This window comes from Capsaspora owczarzaki (genome assembly GCF_000151315.2).
Source record: "Capsaspora owczarzaki ATCC 30864 unplaced genomic scaffold supercont2.2, whole genome shotgun sequence".
Lineage (NCBI taxonomy): Eukaryota > Filasterea > Ministeriida > Capsasporidae > Capsaspora > Capsaspora owczarzaki.
The window spans coordinates 1,240,999-1,253,751 of record NW_011887293.1 but is presented as its reverse complement, the minus strand read 5'-3'; the positions used below and the strand labels follow the sequence as shown (position 1 = coordinate 1,253,751).

The 12,753-nt window shown below is 52.7% G+C and overlaps 4 protein-coding genes across 4 annotated transcripts in view; 3 read left to right on the top strand and 1 right to left on the bottom strand.

The window, feature by feature from the left end:
- Nucleotides 1–1,372: 1,372 nt before the first annotated feature.
- On the top strand, nt 1,373–6,584 carry CAOG_01569 (hypothetical protein; the record flags this gene model as incomplete). The annotated part of the gene is made up of 14 exons (XM_004364380.2): nt 1,373–1,503; nt 1,932–1,991; nt 2,078–2,231; nt 2,548–2,705; nt 2,808–3,042; nt 3,216–3,307; nt 3,404–3,481; nt 3,563–4,478; nt 4,558–5,307; nt 5,400–5,489; nt 5,600–5,760; nt 5,859–6,066; nt 6,134–6,246; nt 6,398–6,584. The coding sequence occupies 14 exons, from the start codon at nt 1,373–1,375 to the stop codon at nt 6,582–6,584; spliced, it is 3,333 nt and encodes a 1,110-aa protein (XP_004364437.2).
- A 452-nt stretch (nt 6,585–7,036) lies between these two features.
- Nucleotides 7,037–10,891, top strand: CAOG_01568 (3-methylcrotonyl-CoA carboxylase biotin-containing subunit). Its single transcript, XM_004364379.2, has 13 exons — nt 7,037–7,355; nt 7,850–8,215; nt 8,347–8,468; nt 8,587–8,908; nt 8,994–9,088; nt 9,170–9,258; nt 9,361–9,563; nt 9,653–9,761; nt 9,864–10,033; nt 10,115–10,234; nt 10,314–10,421; nt 10,504–10,575; nt 10,664–10,891. The coding sequence occupies exons 1-13, from the start codon at nt 7,110–7,112 to the stop codon at nt 10,775–10,777; spliced, it is 2,136 nt and encodes a 711-aa protein (XP_004364436.1). The 5' UTR covers nt 7,037–7,109; the 3' UTR covers nt 10,778–10,891.
- Nucleotides 10,892–10,940: 49 nt separating this feature from the next.
- CAOG_01567 (hypothetical protein) lies at nt 10,941–11,793 on the bottom strand. Its single transcript, XM_004364378.2, has 2 exons — nt 11,650–11,793; nt 10,941–11,166 (listed from the first exon to the last, which is right to left on the bottom strand). Exons 1-2 carry the CDS (start codon nt 11,770–11,772, stop codon nt 11,092–11,094), a joined length of 198 nt encoding a protein of 65 aa, XP_004364435.1. The 5' UTR covers nt 11,773–11,793; the 3' UTR covers nt 10,941–11,091.
- A 200-nt stretch (nt 11,794–11,993) lies between these two features.
- CAOG_08523 (hypothetical protein) overlaps nt 11,994–12,753 on the top strand; it is a gene marked incomplete at both ends in the record, with an annotated part of 3,192 nt that continues 2,432 nt past the window's right edge. The window contains 2 exons of the mRNA XM_011271802.1: nt 11,994–12,014; nt 12,378–12,591. Of these exons, the coding sequence (XP_011270104.1) occupies nt 11,994–12,014; nt 12,378–12,591 (235 nt within the window). The remainder of the gene's footprint in view (nt 12,015–12,377; nt 12,592–12,753) is intronic.

Below are 12,753 nucleotides of genomic sequence, written 5' to 3'. Positions count from 1 at the left end.
TATCTGTTCAGGATAGGGGGCATTCAGTTTCCGGAGTGTGAGAATGAGTCAGGGTGGGTTGCCAAGCGTTGCCAGAGTTGATCCGGCAAACAAGTACATGTCGGCCCAATCACAACTTCGTAAAGTGATCACAACCCCGAGGATTTCAGAAGTAAAACCAGGCGAGATTGGATATGACGTGTTTGGTTGGATTTGCCCGTCTCCAGCGGGGCAGCCGCGGACTTGAAGGACTGAATGGACACTCTGAGCCGTCGGAAGCGATTCACCTTTTTTTTTTTTTTTTTTTTTTTTTTTTTTTTTTTCGTGATTCAGTTTCGGGTTTTTCCCGTTCTCACAGGTCGTCGCGCTCGAATCGAGTGCAGCCTGCATTTGCGAAATGACGATAATGTTGTTGCTCGTGTGATGCGAGGGTTTCTGCCTCTGTTTACCTGACAATCTCGCTGTGGTGCAGGTAGGTCGGCCAGTGACTGGGAATGATAAAGTCACTGAAGCTCATCAATTCTGCACAAGCAAACCACGAAGTCAGTCGTGAGCAGCCATAAAAACGAGAACATGCGTGTAGCGATATCACGATGCAATGTCTTTCGTAGTGTAATCCGAGGCCGCAGCTGGACGTGCATCGAGTCGGCGTACCTTTGCTCGTGTTGATGACGGTCGACTTGTACACGGAACTGTGCGCCTCCTTGTCCGTGTAGCGCCACAGCCCGCCGATGTCAGCCTACGTGCGCAGACAAGCATCCACAAAGCAAATCCAAGCGCAAAAACCAAACATGTAGCAGCAACATTGCAAGTCAGTTCTGATGTCTTCCGTCTGGGCGGCAGTTGAGTGGAGTCAGAATTGGCAAATTCTTTTTCAATTGACTCTCGCACTGCTGTTCTATTCACCATCGCACAGTGAAAGAAGGACCCACTGAATCGCTTGCATTAGCTTTTGATAGAATCACGCAAACAACGACAACAAAAAACCAAACTCAGACCTCTTGCTCAAAGCACACAGGCTCCATGCCTTCCTCGAGGCTGCACTTGATTGCAGCAAGACCGGACGCTCCAGCGCCAATGATTCCAACGCGTTTGGTCATGGAATTTTTTTTTTGGTTGTTTTGCTTCCGATGGATGAATAAATGAAATGTGGGGGAATGAGTGAAAAGATGAACGAAATGAAGAGTGCGAAACTCGGAAGCTCAAATTGAGACCAATTGTTCAATCTGCCGATCTTCCAGTTGTCAGCAATTAGACAAAGTAGCAAAGTCAGTTCATCTATTTTAGTCCCCCTTCTGCACAAACCAAACTCAGTCCCATTCTTGATCAAGCATTAAACGCATAGCCGCAAAGCCAAAAACAACAACAACAACAACAAAACAATCGGGTTTCAATGTCGTTTCAAACCGCTTTGATCGCCAACAACCGCTCTCACCCCGCCGCAGCCGCAGCCGCATCCCCGCTGTCGCCGGGCTCCTCATTCTCCTATGCAGACACGGATGCAGACATGCGCCAGACTCGCCTGTAAGGTCGCTCCCTCGGCTCAACCTCCAAACAGCAGCTGGCTGCCTCGTTGCCTCGCCGTTACCACCATCTCTGACCTGCTGGCCGAGCTGGCATTCCCCTCAGTCGCATCCTCTCACCCCATGAGCCTCACCAAATCCATCCCATCATCATCATCATCATCAGCAGCAGCATCATCGTCTCTCTCTTCCCCATCCCAATCACTCAGCTTGGCTCAACGTTTCGATTCGCTGGTTTTTTTTTTTTTCAATGCAATGAAATTTGGATTGCTCGATTTGGCGCCAAATTTTTGAATCACTGTGGTTTTGAAACGATGACTTTTTATGGCCTTGTTCAAGTTTTGAAGCCAAAGAAGGCATGCAAAATGGTCGGACGAGTCACTCACGACTGAAGACTTGCAATGTGTATCGCTTTGAATGTCCATGCAGGCAATACGAGCAGCAGTTGGCCGACGGCGCTGCAGACGATCCTCTGGACCAATGGTCGGCGTAAGTAGCATCATCCACGCTCACTTGGTGCTGCAAGCTTCTTGATGCTCCGTTCCTCATGGTTGTTTCACTCTACTTGATGGCAGCTACATTGGCTGGATTCGACAGACGTATCCAGGTTGCCACACCACGCCGCAGATTGGCGGACTGGCATCCGTACTCGAGCGCTGCTGCTTTGCCTTTCAGCGCGACGAGCGATATCGCAGCGACGTGCGCTTTTTGCGCATTTGGATGAGCTTTGTACGAACAAGAGCAAAAGAGAGAGAGAGAGAGCGAGAGAGAGAGAGAGAGAGAGAGAGAGAGACACAGAGAGAGAGAGAGAGAGAGAGAGAGAGAGAGAGAGAGAGAGAGAGAGAGAGAGAGAGAGAGAGAGAGAGAGAGAGAGAGAGAGAGAGAGAGAGAGAGAGAGAGAGAGAGAGAGAGAGAGAGAGAGAGAGAGAGAGAGAGAGAGAGAGAGAGAGAGAGAGAGAGAGAGAGAGAACAGCAACGTTGAAAGCAAGAAAGCTCATCGCCCATTTGCAATATTGGCTTTTGTACTCTGTTCCTTGCTTGGTAGGCCGAAATCTGCAACAACGCACCCGACGTGTTTGCCTACCTGCTCCAGAACAGAATTGGCACTCAGCACGCTCTGCTGTACGAGTCGTGGGCTAGTGCCTTTGAAAAGCAGCTCGCCTTTGCTTCTGCTCGCCAAGTCTACGAAGCTGCCATTGCCAAGTAAGATCGTCACCACTCGGCACATTTTGCTGTGATAGTTGAGCTCGGCACTTGACGACGATCTGCACTCAATACGGGTCCTTTTGCCTTGTGGTCTTTCAGTAACGCCATGCCAATCGACCGGCTGAAGCGTTCGTTCGCGTCCTTCCAACGACGTGTTGTCATCAACAATGCCAATGCGATGGACGCCCCATCCATGCCAGTCAAGCCAGTGGCTGTGCAGACCGGTGTTGTGTTTGACGGATTCAAGTCGCTGCAGTCGCCGGCTCCAACTATCTCTGTCAAAACGATGCAAGATCAACCAATCAAATCGACCACGTCATGGGCTGGTCAGCAGGTACGACGAAGACTAATCGACCACGTCATGGGCTGGTCAGCAGGTACGACGAAGACTTGATCTGAGGTTGTGTGTGTGTGTGTGTGTGTGTGTGTGTGTGTGTGGATTATCCCCACAGCCACAAGCACTCATCTTATCCCGCGATTTACTTTTGAAACGTGTCTCGGATTTAGCTTGTTGGATCACCAGTGTCGACGCCCGCTGCCACTAAAGCGAGTTTCAGTGTGTGGGAGGACCCAGAGCTGGCCGCTTTGCCCGAACAACGGTACAATGACATGCGAGTTTAAACTGGCGGTTTTGTGTGCACTCGCCCCGCTCACCACCACCCCCAACACACACGCACACCCTGTTCTGCCATTAGATCTGATGTAGCTGGATCCGCTGCACAGCGAGTCGATGGCCACAAGGCACGTCGGACGAGTGAGTCGCAACGCATAGGGTAAGGTCAAACCGAAGACTGGGTGGTTGAGCTTCCTGCGCACTCACGCTGCTGCTACTTGGAACACGTCGTGCCTGACAGACAAGCGCCCATCCCGTCATCTCAAGCCGCAACGCCGCGAGACACGGATGGCTCTGGCTACTATTTCAGCTTTGCATTGAGCACTCTGGTCGATGCTCAAGGCAAAGAGATGCAGGTGGAGGAGGTTCGCGCGCGCCACCAAGCAGCTCGTCGCATGGCATTGCAGGCTGAACAACAGCGCCTGCTTCAGGTGGCCCAGCAGGAGGCAGAGGCGCGACAAGCCACGGCTGCCCTACAAATGGAGGCTGCTGCGCAACACCTGCCAAGTACGGAATCGCAAATCCAAACTCCTTTGGCACTGCCTGAGATTGCACTCCTTAAGATCGATGACGAATCGCAACCACAATCCTCACCTGCGACCGAGCCAGGCGAGTTGATGGTCGCGAGCAGTGTGACGTCGCTGGCACCCTCTCCAATGGCCCCAAGCCCTGCACCTGCTCGCATGACGCCGTCTCCGCTCCCGATTGCTGCCATGCCAGTCTCCGCAGTGCTCGACGAGAACCAACAGGATTCGACGCCCACATCGCCGTTGGCACGACCGTCGCCCGTTCGCGTTTTGGCCAGCCATGTGTTTGACATGGCAGAGCCAGCAGCTGTTGGCACCATCTCTTCGGGGCATAGTGTGTCGCCGGTGCGTGTATCGAGCGGTTCAGAGTCCAGCTTTGCCCGCGTGCACTCTGGGTCGTTTTCCGTGTCGCAGCCTTCAACTCCCATCGCCCCTGCTTCCAAGCGCGAATTTGCCAGCCCCGTGGTTACGCCCGTCATGGCCATTGCCACAGCTTTGCCAAGGGAGCTGGAGCCGTTGCGGGTCGTTGCACCTCGCATTTCGCCGTCGCGAGAGGCTTTGGCGCCTCTGGATTACCTTTTTGTTCAACCGTCTGCACATCAGTCAACGTCTGCCGAAGAAGAGCTCGTGGTCGAGTGCGAGCAGCGAACAAGTTCTTGAAGAGCTCGAGAAGAGCATTCTTGCGCAAGATTTTGTCGTATTCGAGCAGACGGAGCAGACGACCGAGGTTGCTGAGCCCCCTGCTGCTGCTGCTGCTGCTGCTACTGCTGCTGCAGCAAACCCAATTCCTCCCTCCGAAGCGCCGCTTCTTGATTTTGGGCTTGATGACGAGATTGCACCGATGGGTCTTGACGATGACGTGCTGCCCACAGCGGCGCGCCATGCACCCGCGCGACGACTTTCAGTCACTCCCGAGTTCCGCTGCAACTTTACAAGCACAATGACGATGAACCTTCCGATGCCACTTGCTCCTGTCTGTGAGGACGCGGCCGAATACGGTGACGAAAATGCCGATTCGACCAATTCGCAGTCTGCCCAACAACCCTCCGCTCCAGTCGAATCGCGACCCATCAACCCATTCCAGGCCGACATTATTGACGAGTGCATTGGCCGAGCTGTGGAGATGCTTCGCGAGGCAGACCCGCTGTTTATCAGCATGCCCGAAACCGAGGAACTTCCCGCTGCGCTCTCTTCCCCGAAGACTGCTACGAATACCGTCGTTACATTGCCATTCCCGGATTCAGCGACTGGTGAGATGCAGCCGCGCGTCTTCCGCATCAATCGACCGCTCGGAGAGGGCATTTACGGCCAAGTGTATTTGGCGAGCGACGAGTCGGCCAACGAGGAGGAGCGACTTCCTCCCGTTGCACTCAAGGTCGAGAAGCCGGCCACTCCATGGGAGTATTATGTCTGTACAGAACTAGGCCGTCGTCTGAACGAGCTCGATCTTGCCACAGCGGTAAGTGCACGGTTGCTGCCTTTTTTTCTTCCCAAAGCCGTTTTTTTTCCCTCATACTTACACTCACCTGATTTGTCCTTTGGGTGTTCTAGTCGCGATTGTTTGTTGGTGCTTGTGCGACGCATCTGTTCTCGACCGCGAGCGTTACATCGATGGACTATTTCCCGCACAGCTCGTTGCTGGTATGGCAGTCGTTTCGACTGTCGTTTGTGTCTCTTTCACAACCCATTTGGAAATGCAGTAACCTAACTTTTTTTTTTTTTTTTGGGGGGGGGGCTACTTGTTGGCACAGGACGCCATTAACATGTACGCGAGGGTCAAAAAGTCCATGGACGAGGTGCTGGTCGTGTTTTACGCCATCGAGTTGTTCAAGATGCTCGAGTGCATGCATGCAAGCGGCATTGTTCATGCTGACATCAAGCCCGACAATTTGATGATTCGAGATGAGGAGAGGTACGGATGGGTTGCGTAAAAGCTGTGTGCGTTTCGATTTGCTTTTCACCTTGAGCCGCTTGAGCTAACAACTATTGGGTGGAATTGCAAACTCTCAGCGGCGAATGCACATCGGAAGAAGACTGGGATTCCACATGGCACCAAGACGGCAGTGCTGGCTGGGCGAGCAAGGGTCTGGCGTTGATTGACTTTGGCCGATCCATCGACTTGCTCATGCTGCCTGAAGACGTCCAGTTCTGCGGCAGCAGCAACACCGAGTCCTTCCTTTGCGTGGAGATGCAGAAAGGCACGCCATGGAAGTACCAAGTGAGTGATAGAGTTGGTGCTTGTATGGCAATGCTGAGCGACGCGGCTGACCACTTTCCTTGTTTAGGTGGACACGTATGCAGTCTTGTGCACAATCCACGTGATGCTGCACAACACTTACATGGAGGTTATTCAAGACCCGACCACCAAGCGCTGGAAGCCTCGTGTAAACTTTAAGCGGTAAAGCCCTCCCTCCATCAATTTGGAGATTTTTGGGTGTGAATGCTTTGGGCCGTGCGTGGCCGGCGTCTTGCGTGTTCTCGGGACTCATGATTGCGTATGGTGCTTTTGATGGTCATCTGCCTCCCGTGTTCGATGTTTCTGTCGTCAGGTACTGGCAAGCTGAAATGTGGTCGGAAATTTTCGACACTTTGCTCAACCCTGCGGATCCCATCGCGTTGCCGGACATTGCCTCTCTTCGCGCAAAGCTCGAGGCATATCTGCAGGAGAATCCAGCAAAGTCCAAGCTCATCAAGTCGCTGCTGATCAAGTTGATTTCGCAACTTGCCGGTCGATGATTCGTGACGGGTTTGGAGGCAATCGAGGTGTATGTGTGGAATAAAATGAAGAGGCTTCAGTATGTTCTCAGTTCGTACTGTAGCATTGATGGCGCGATGCTTCATGGTGATGGCTGGAGATGGAGATTGATGATTCTTTCTTTTGGTTTGACTATTTTGCCTTGCGCATAATTCCATCTTGCCTTCCCAACTTTGACACTCCATTCAGTCTCTTCTTTGTTCACAGCACAACCTTTTTTCTCCCCCTCCCTTAAATGCTTTCCGTTGTGTGAGTTGATTGTTCGCTGGATTTTGCATTGCGCATTGTCTTGTTGCTCCTTTGCTTCGCTTCTCCTTTCGCTGTCGCTCATCCTTTTGCCTTTCTATTGCTTGGACTCTGTGCTGTGCTTCTGTTGACCCATTTGTCGCGCCTCTAGTCGCGCGTTGAGCATTCGCAATGCTCGGCCAGCCAGCAGCAGCAGCAGCAGCAGCAGCAGCATCACAGTCACAGCGATCGCCGCCGCTGCGCTCCGCCCGGCTGCCCCGATGACACTCCGTGCTGCGACTGTTGCTACCTCGTCCTATGCCTACTATGGCACGGCGGCTGCCGGCACTGCTGGGTTTGGCGCTGCTCGCGCTGGCCTCGGTCACGACGGCAAGCTTTTTGACAAGATCGTGATTGCAAACCGAGGCGAGATTGCCTGCCGCGTCATCCGCACTGCGCGCCGCATGGGCGTCAAGACCGTCGCAGTCTACTCGGACGCTGATGCCAAGTCCATGCACGTCCAGATGGTAAACGCAGATGGAGCCCGTCGCTCGTGCTCGCTCCTCCATAATCCCCTTCGACTGAGGCGGATTGGTCACGTATGCTGCCCTTCCTTCAGTCACGTCTGCCAGCGCCTTCCTGCGCTCTCGTTGCAGTGATTTGTGGCTTTGCACTTGGTGCCGATTGCGTGTGCGATTCGACACGGGAGCTGGGGGAGGAAGTGATGAAGGGGGACCGTTTTTCAAAATGGACGTGCGATGGTCACGACTTTGGCTTGAGTCAAGCATTATGGTTGGAAAAAAAAATATCGTACAGCCAGTCGGTCGAACTTCTTCTCAGCTGCAACAGCATCAGGCATCAGGCATCAGCATAGATGAGACGTCTGGTGTTGGTGTTTTGTTTGGTTTGTCGGACTGCAATCGATCTTTGGCCCACTCACTCACACTGATTGCTTGCTCCCTCTCTCTCTCTCTCTCACTCTCTTGTCCCCTTGCAACACTACCCCCCGCTCATACACTAGGCTGACGAGGCAGTCCGCATTGGCCCGGCCGTGTCTCGCGAGAGCTACTTGCGGATGGACAAGATCATTGAGGTTGCCAAGCGCACTGGCGCGCAGGGCATCCACCCTGGCTACGGCTTCCTCTCGGAGAACGCCGCGTTTGCCGATCTCTGCGCCAAGGAGGGCGTCGTGTTCATCGGCCCGCCCGCATCGGCCATCCGCGACATGGGCTCCAAGAGTGCGTCCAAGATCATCATGTCGGACGCCAAGGTGCCCGTCATTGGCGGCTACCACGGCTCGGACCAGTCGGTTGCCCGCCTCAAGGCCGAGGCCGACAAGATTGGCTACCCCGTGCTGATCAAGGCCATCATGGGTGGCGGTGGCAAGGTGACGGATTTTTTTTTTTTTTTTGTAGTTGCGTGTGTTTGTGCTTCGAGGCTCACGGTGCTCTTTCTCTCTTTGTTTTCCTCGGCCTCCCGTCGCTCTTTGTTCATCCATCTCTCTTTGTCGGACAACAGGGCATGCGTATTGTCGAAAAGCCCGAGGATTTCGAGGCCATGCTCGAGTCTTCCAAGCGCGAGTCGCTCAAGTCGTTCGGTGATGACAATGTCCTTGTCGAGAAATACGTGCTCAACCCGCGGTAAGTGTTGACTTAAGTCAACGAGTTTGCCATTTTTCGAAACATTGCGAATGAAAACAAATTTTTTTGACAAAAAAACACTCAATCCGACCTGACACGACTCCAAACCCTTCCTCAGTCACGTCGAAGTCCAAGTCTTTGCCGACAAGCTTGGCAACGGTGTCTACTTGTTTGAGCGTGACTGCTCGGTCCAGCGCCGTCACCAAAAGATCATCGAAGAGGCTCCCGCGCCAGGCCTCTCTGACGAAGTCCGCCGCAACCTCGGCGAGACTGCCGTGCGTGCTGCCCAAGCCGTCAACTATGTCGGTGCCGGCACTGTCGAGTTTATCATGGATCCCAAGCAACAGTTCTACTTTATGGAGATGAACACTCGTCTGCAAGTCGAGCACCCTGTTTCAGAAATGATTACAGGCCAGGATCTCGTCGAATGGCAGCTCCGTGTACGAGATTATCTGTGGCAGCTGAGTTTTTGTTTGTTTGTTTCGGGGGCTCACACAACGTTTTTTTTTTTCTCGATCACGACAGGTCGCTTGTGGTCAGCAACTTCCTCTCAACCAATCTCAGCTGCGCATCAACGGCCATGCGTTCGAAGCCCGTGTTTACGCCGAGAACCCTTACAAGTGCGTATTCTGCCTGGGTCGAGTTTGGTTTTACTTCTTCCCTTGTCTGACTCTTGCGTCTGTTTTTTTTTTTTTGCACAGGAACTTCCTTCCCGGAACTGGCCCGCTCCTCCATTTGCGACCACCGGCAGAGTCTTCCACGGTCCGTGTTGAAACCGGTGTCCGTCAAGGTACTCGATCTGACAAACTTTTGATTGTTGCGGGCTTGAGGAGAAAACAACACCAGCATGACTCACTTGCTTGTCATTTTGGTGTGCTCTCGTCCTCCGCAGGCGACCAAGTCAGCGTGCACTACGATCCTATGATTGCAAAACTTGTCGTCTGGGACACTGACCGCAGCGCTGCACTCCGCAAGCTCGCTCAAAACCTGCAAGACTACCACATTGTTGGCCTCAACACCAACCTCAAGTTCCTCAAGGACTTGGCGCTGCACCCAGCCTTTGTTGCAGCTGAGGTCGAGACTGGTTTCCTTGCGGTATGAATCAGGAGCGGATTTGATTATTTTTGGCACAATTGGAGTCGTCTCATTTTTTTTTTTGGTTCTCCGTTGATGCTCCAAAACAGAAACACGGCGAGTCTCTTCTTGCTCCTCCCAAGCTACCTGCCTCCCATAACGTTGTCCAGGCGGCCTTGGCTTCTATCCTGATTGAACAACAGGCTCAACTCATCCCAGGTAAATTCCCTATGAATTGATTGATTCCGGCTTTGTCCTGTAGTTCGTGCCTTCTTTGTGACTCACTGATGTCTTCTTGGTATTTGGTGTTCTTGTTCCCAGCCCACCCGTACTCGTCGTTGGTTGCAAAACGTTTCAACCACAGCGCGACGCGCGACTTTACGCTCAACTATCCCCTCGATGATGAGCAGCATGAAACCGCGCGTTTCCACGTCGCTGTCAACGCCGACGGCACCTACGACGTGACTGTCGACGCGTTTGGCAAGCCCAAGGTTTGTAGTGTGGCGGTCATCGGGCATCATTGGCTTCGAATTGCCGTGACCTCACTTTGACTTGCACACAAATGTCGACAGTATTCAATCACAAACATCAAGTCCTCGCTGAAGGATGGCGTGCTTTCGTCCTACATTGGCGACGGCTTCTACCAAACCAAGGTTGTTGTTCAGGGCAACTCGCTCAACTTCTTTGGCGATGTAAGACAGCTCTGACAGTTGCAACATTCTCGAGTTTTGCGCAACGATGCTCATTCCTTTGCCGTTCACTGATGTGCAGGACACCTCGTTCCGCTTCGACTATGTCATCCCCGAGTACATTTCTGCCGCGCACCAAGGTGACACTGCCTTCTCGGTCAGCGCGCCCATGACTGGCAAGGTCGAAAAGGTAAAATTTTGATCGCGCAATGGTAGTGCAATTGCTGATGGGAAAAAGTCCTGACGTTTGCGCTTGTTCTCCTCCCTGACAGGTTCTTGCCAAGGCTGGACAAACCGTCGCCAAGGGCGAGGCGCTTGTCATTCTCGAAGCCATGAAGATGGAGGTACGGAAAAACGATTGCGGGTGAATGTGTTGAGAAAAAGTTTGACACTCATTTCTTTGGCTTTGTTTTTTTTTTTTTTGTTTCGCAGTATGTGCTTCGCGCTCCTTTCGCTGGTGTCATTGAGAAGGTCAACTACAACCCGGGCGACCTTGTTGAGCAACACGCACTGCTGGTTTCGTTTAAGGACGATCACAAGAAGTAAAACAGAACAGCAGCAAAAAAAAACAAAATCAAAAAAACAAATTACGAAGTTTGTTGGCTGTAGTTATCCCGTCTCGTTGTCCTTCCTTGGCCTTCATATAAACAATTCAGAGCACGTTGTTCTTCCATTGGCTTTGTAACGCCAAACACTGTTGGCATTCGAGGAGGTAGCACAAATGTATTATTTTCAAAAATCCACGGTCAACCAACAACAGTACGAGGGGCACCCGTTGCTTGATCCGACAACATTGACAGAAAGGCAGCCGAGATAGTTCTTCATGTTGTTGAGCGCGCGGGAGGGGAAACGGACCACTGTCAATGGTGCGAGGGATCGCCTTGTGTGTGGTGAGATCCGTGATGGCCCTTGTGTTCCCATGCCTTGCGATAGCCCTAATCAGCGCAACAAAGCCAAATTCAACCCAGACCATGAATCAGTGTCAGCATGGGCAGATGACGAGACGCAACGCGATGATGGTGGGAATGAGCGACTGGAAGCGGCAGGGATTCTGGACTGGTTTCGTTTCCTAAACCCGCACCAAAGCTCAACTCCAAACCACCACTGCAGGTCACTCATCCGCTTGATCTTGCAATGCGAGAGAAAGCGAGCCAGAGTGAGAGCGAGCGAGAGTGAGTGTGTGTGAGCTCGAGTCCACAATGCATGGCCCACTGCTTTTCCCTCTCTGTGCTCTCTTCGTTCGTTCGTTCCTTCTCCTTCCCACTCCACTCTGGCTGCTGCATCATTTTGGCTTGCAATGAGCACCACCAAGACCCAAATGCAACTCGGCGCGGTTGCCTGTGTGTGCCAAGTGGCCATCCTCTCGCTCTTTCGCTCTCTCTTCCGCTTGGATGGCTTCTGCAGTTGTGATCGCGTACCAGGAGCACGTCGCCGTCCTCGCGCAGTCGGTGGAAGACCCAGAACCACATGGTGGCGCCCATCAGCTTGCCAGCGTAATGGTGCCACGTCTTGCCGTGTGCTGCTACTGCTGCGCCACCCATTGAACAAAAGGGAAAAAAAAAAAAAAAGAGTGAAGGAAATGAAAGGATGGACGTGCAAAAAACAGTGAACTTTTAGTAAAGCTTTGTTGGAAAGCGCGTTTTGATGGAAGATTTGATATCAAGTTCGATTTAGCTTTTTTCTTTGTCATGAATGTCTGTTCATTGTATTTTTGCTTCACTCCTACAAAAATCTCAAAATCACAACAAAAAGTTGGTGAAAAATGTCGTGGATTCAAGCCAAAGTAAGGACTTCCAATGCTTTTCTCAATGCTTTCTCAATGGAAATGCATTGGACTTTTTGGCTCCACTTTCACGCAACAAAACAAAAACCCTGCCGCTCAATGTTTGATCGCTCCGACTTGATCATGACTAACAAGTCATCAGGCTGGAGTCGGAGTGAAGCCAGCCACGCGTCCAGTAGTGGAGATCTCGCGCTTTCCCCCCATTTCACTCCATCACTTCATCACTCCATCACTCCATCACTCGATCACTCGAGCACGCGATCACTCGAGCACTCCATGGACAATGATCAGTCCGTCGTCACTCACTCACTTGACTCACTTCTTCCCTTCTAACGCTCTGCTCTTTGTTGGTCCTTTGGACAGAATCTCTTCACACACGCGCTGTCCCCTCGCGAGCGCGCACGCCGTGCCATCATCCAGGCCTTCCGCGGCGGCATCACGCAGCTCGTTGCAACGCGTCGCTGGCCGCGCGCCACCCTCGCGCACATCCCGAGCAACGAAGACTCGTCCCAGGCGCACAAGGCCTACTTTGCCACCCAGCAGCAGCCGCTCTCGTCCACCATGCAGACTGCAGCGAGTTTGTTTGATGTGACTGCAACAACGGGTGCAGCTCCTGGCGCTTGGACGCGCGCGGGCCCTTCTACGACGACAACGACGACGACGACGACGACGCCGCGCAGGTCGTACTCGACGATGCGCATCGTCCCGGATTTTCAATCGGCGCTCGGGTCGCTTGCTG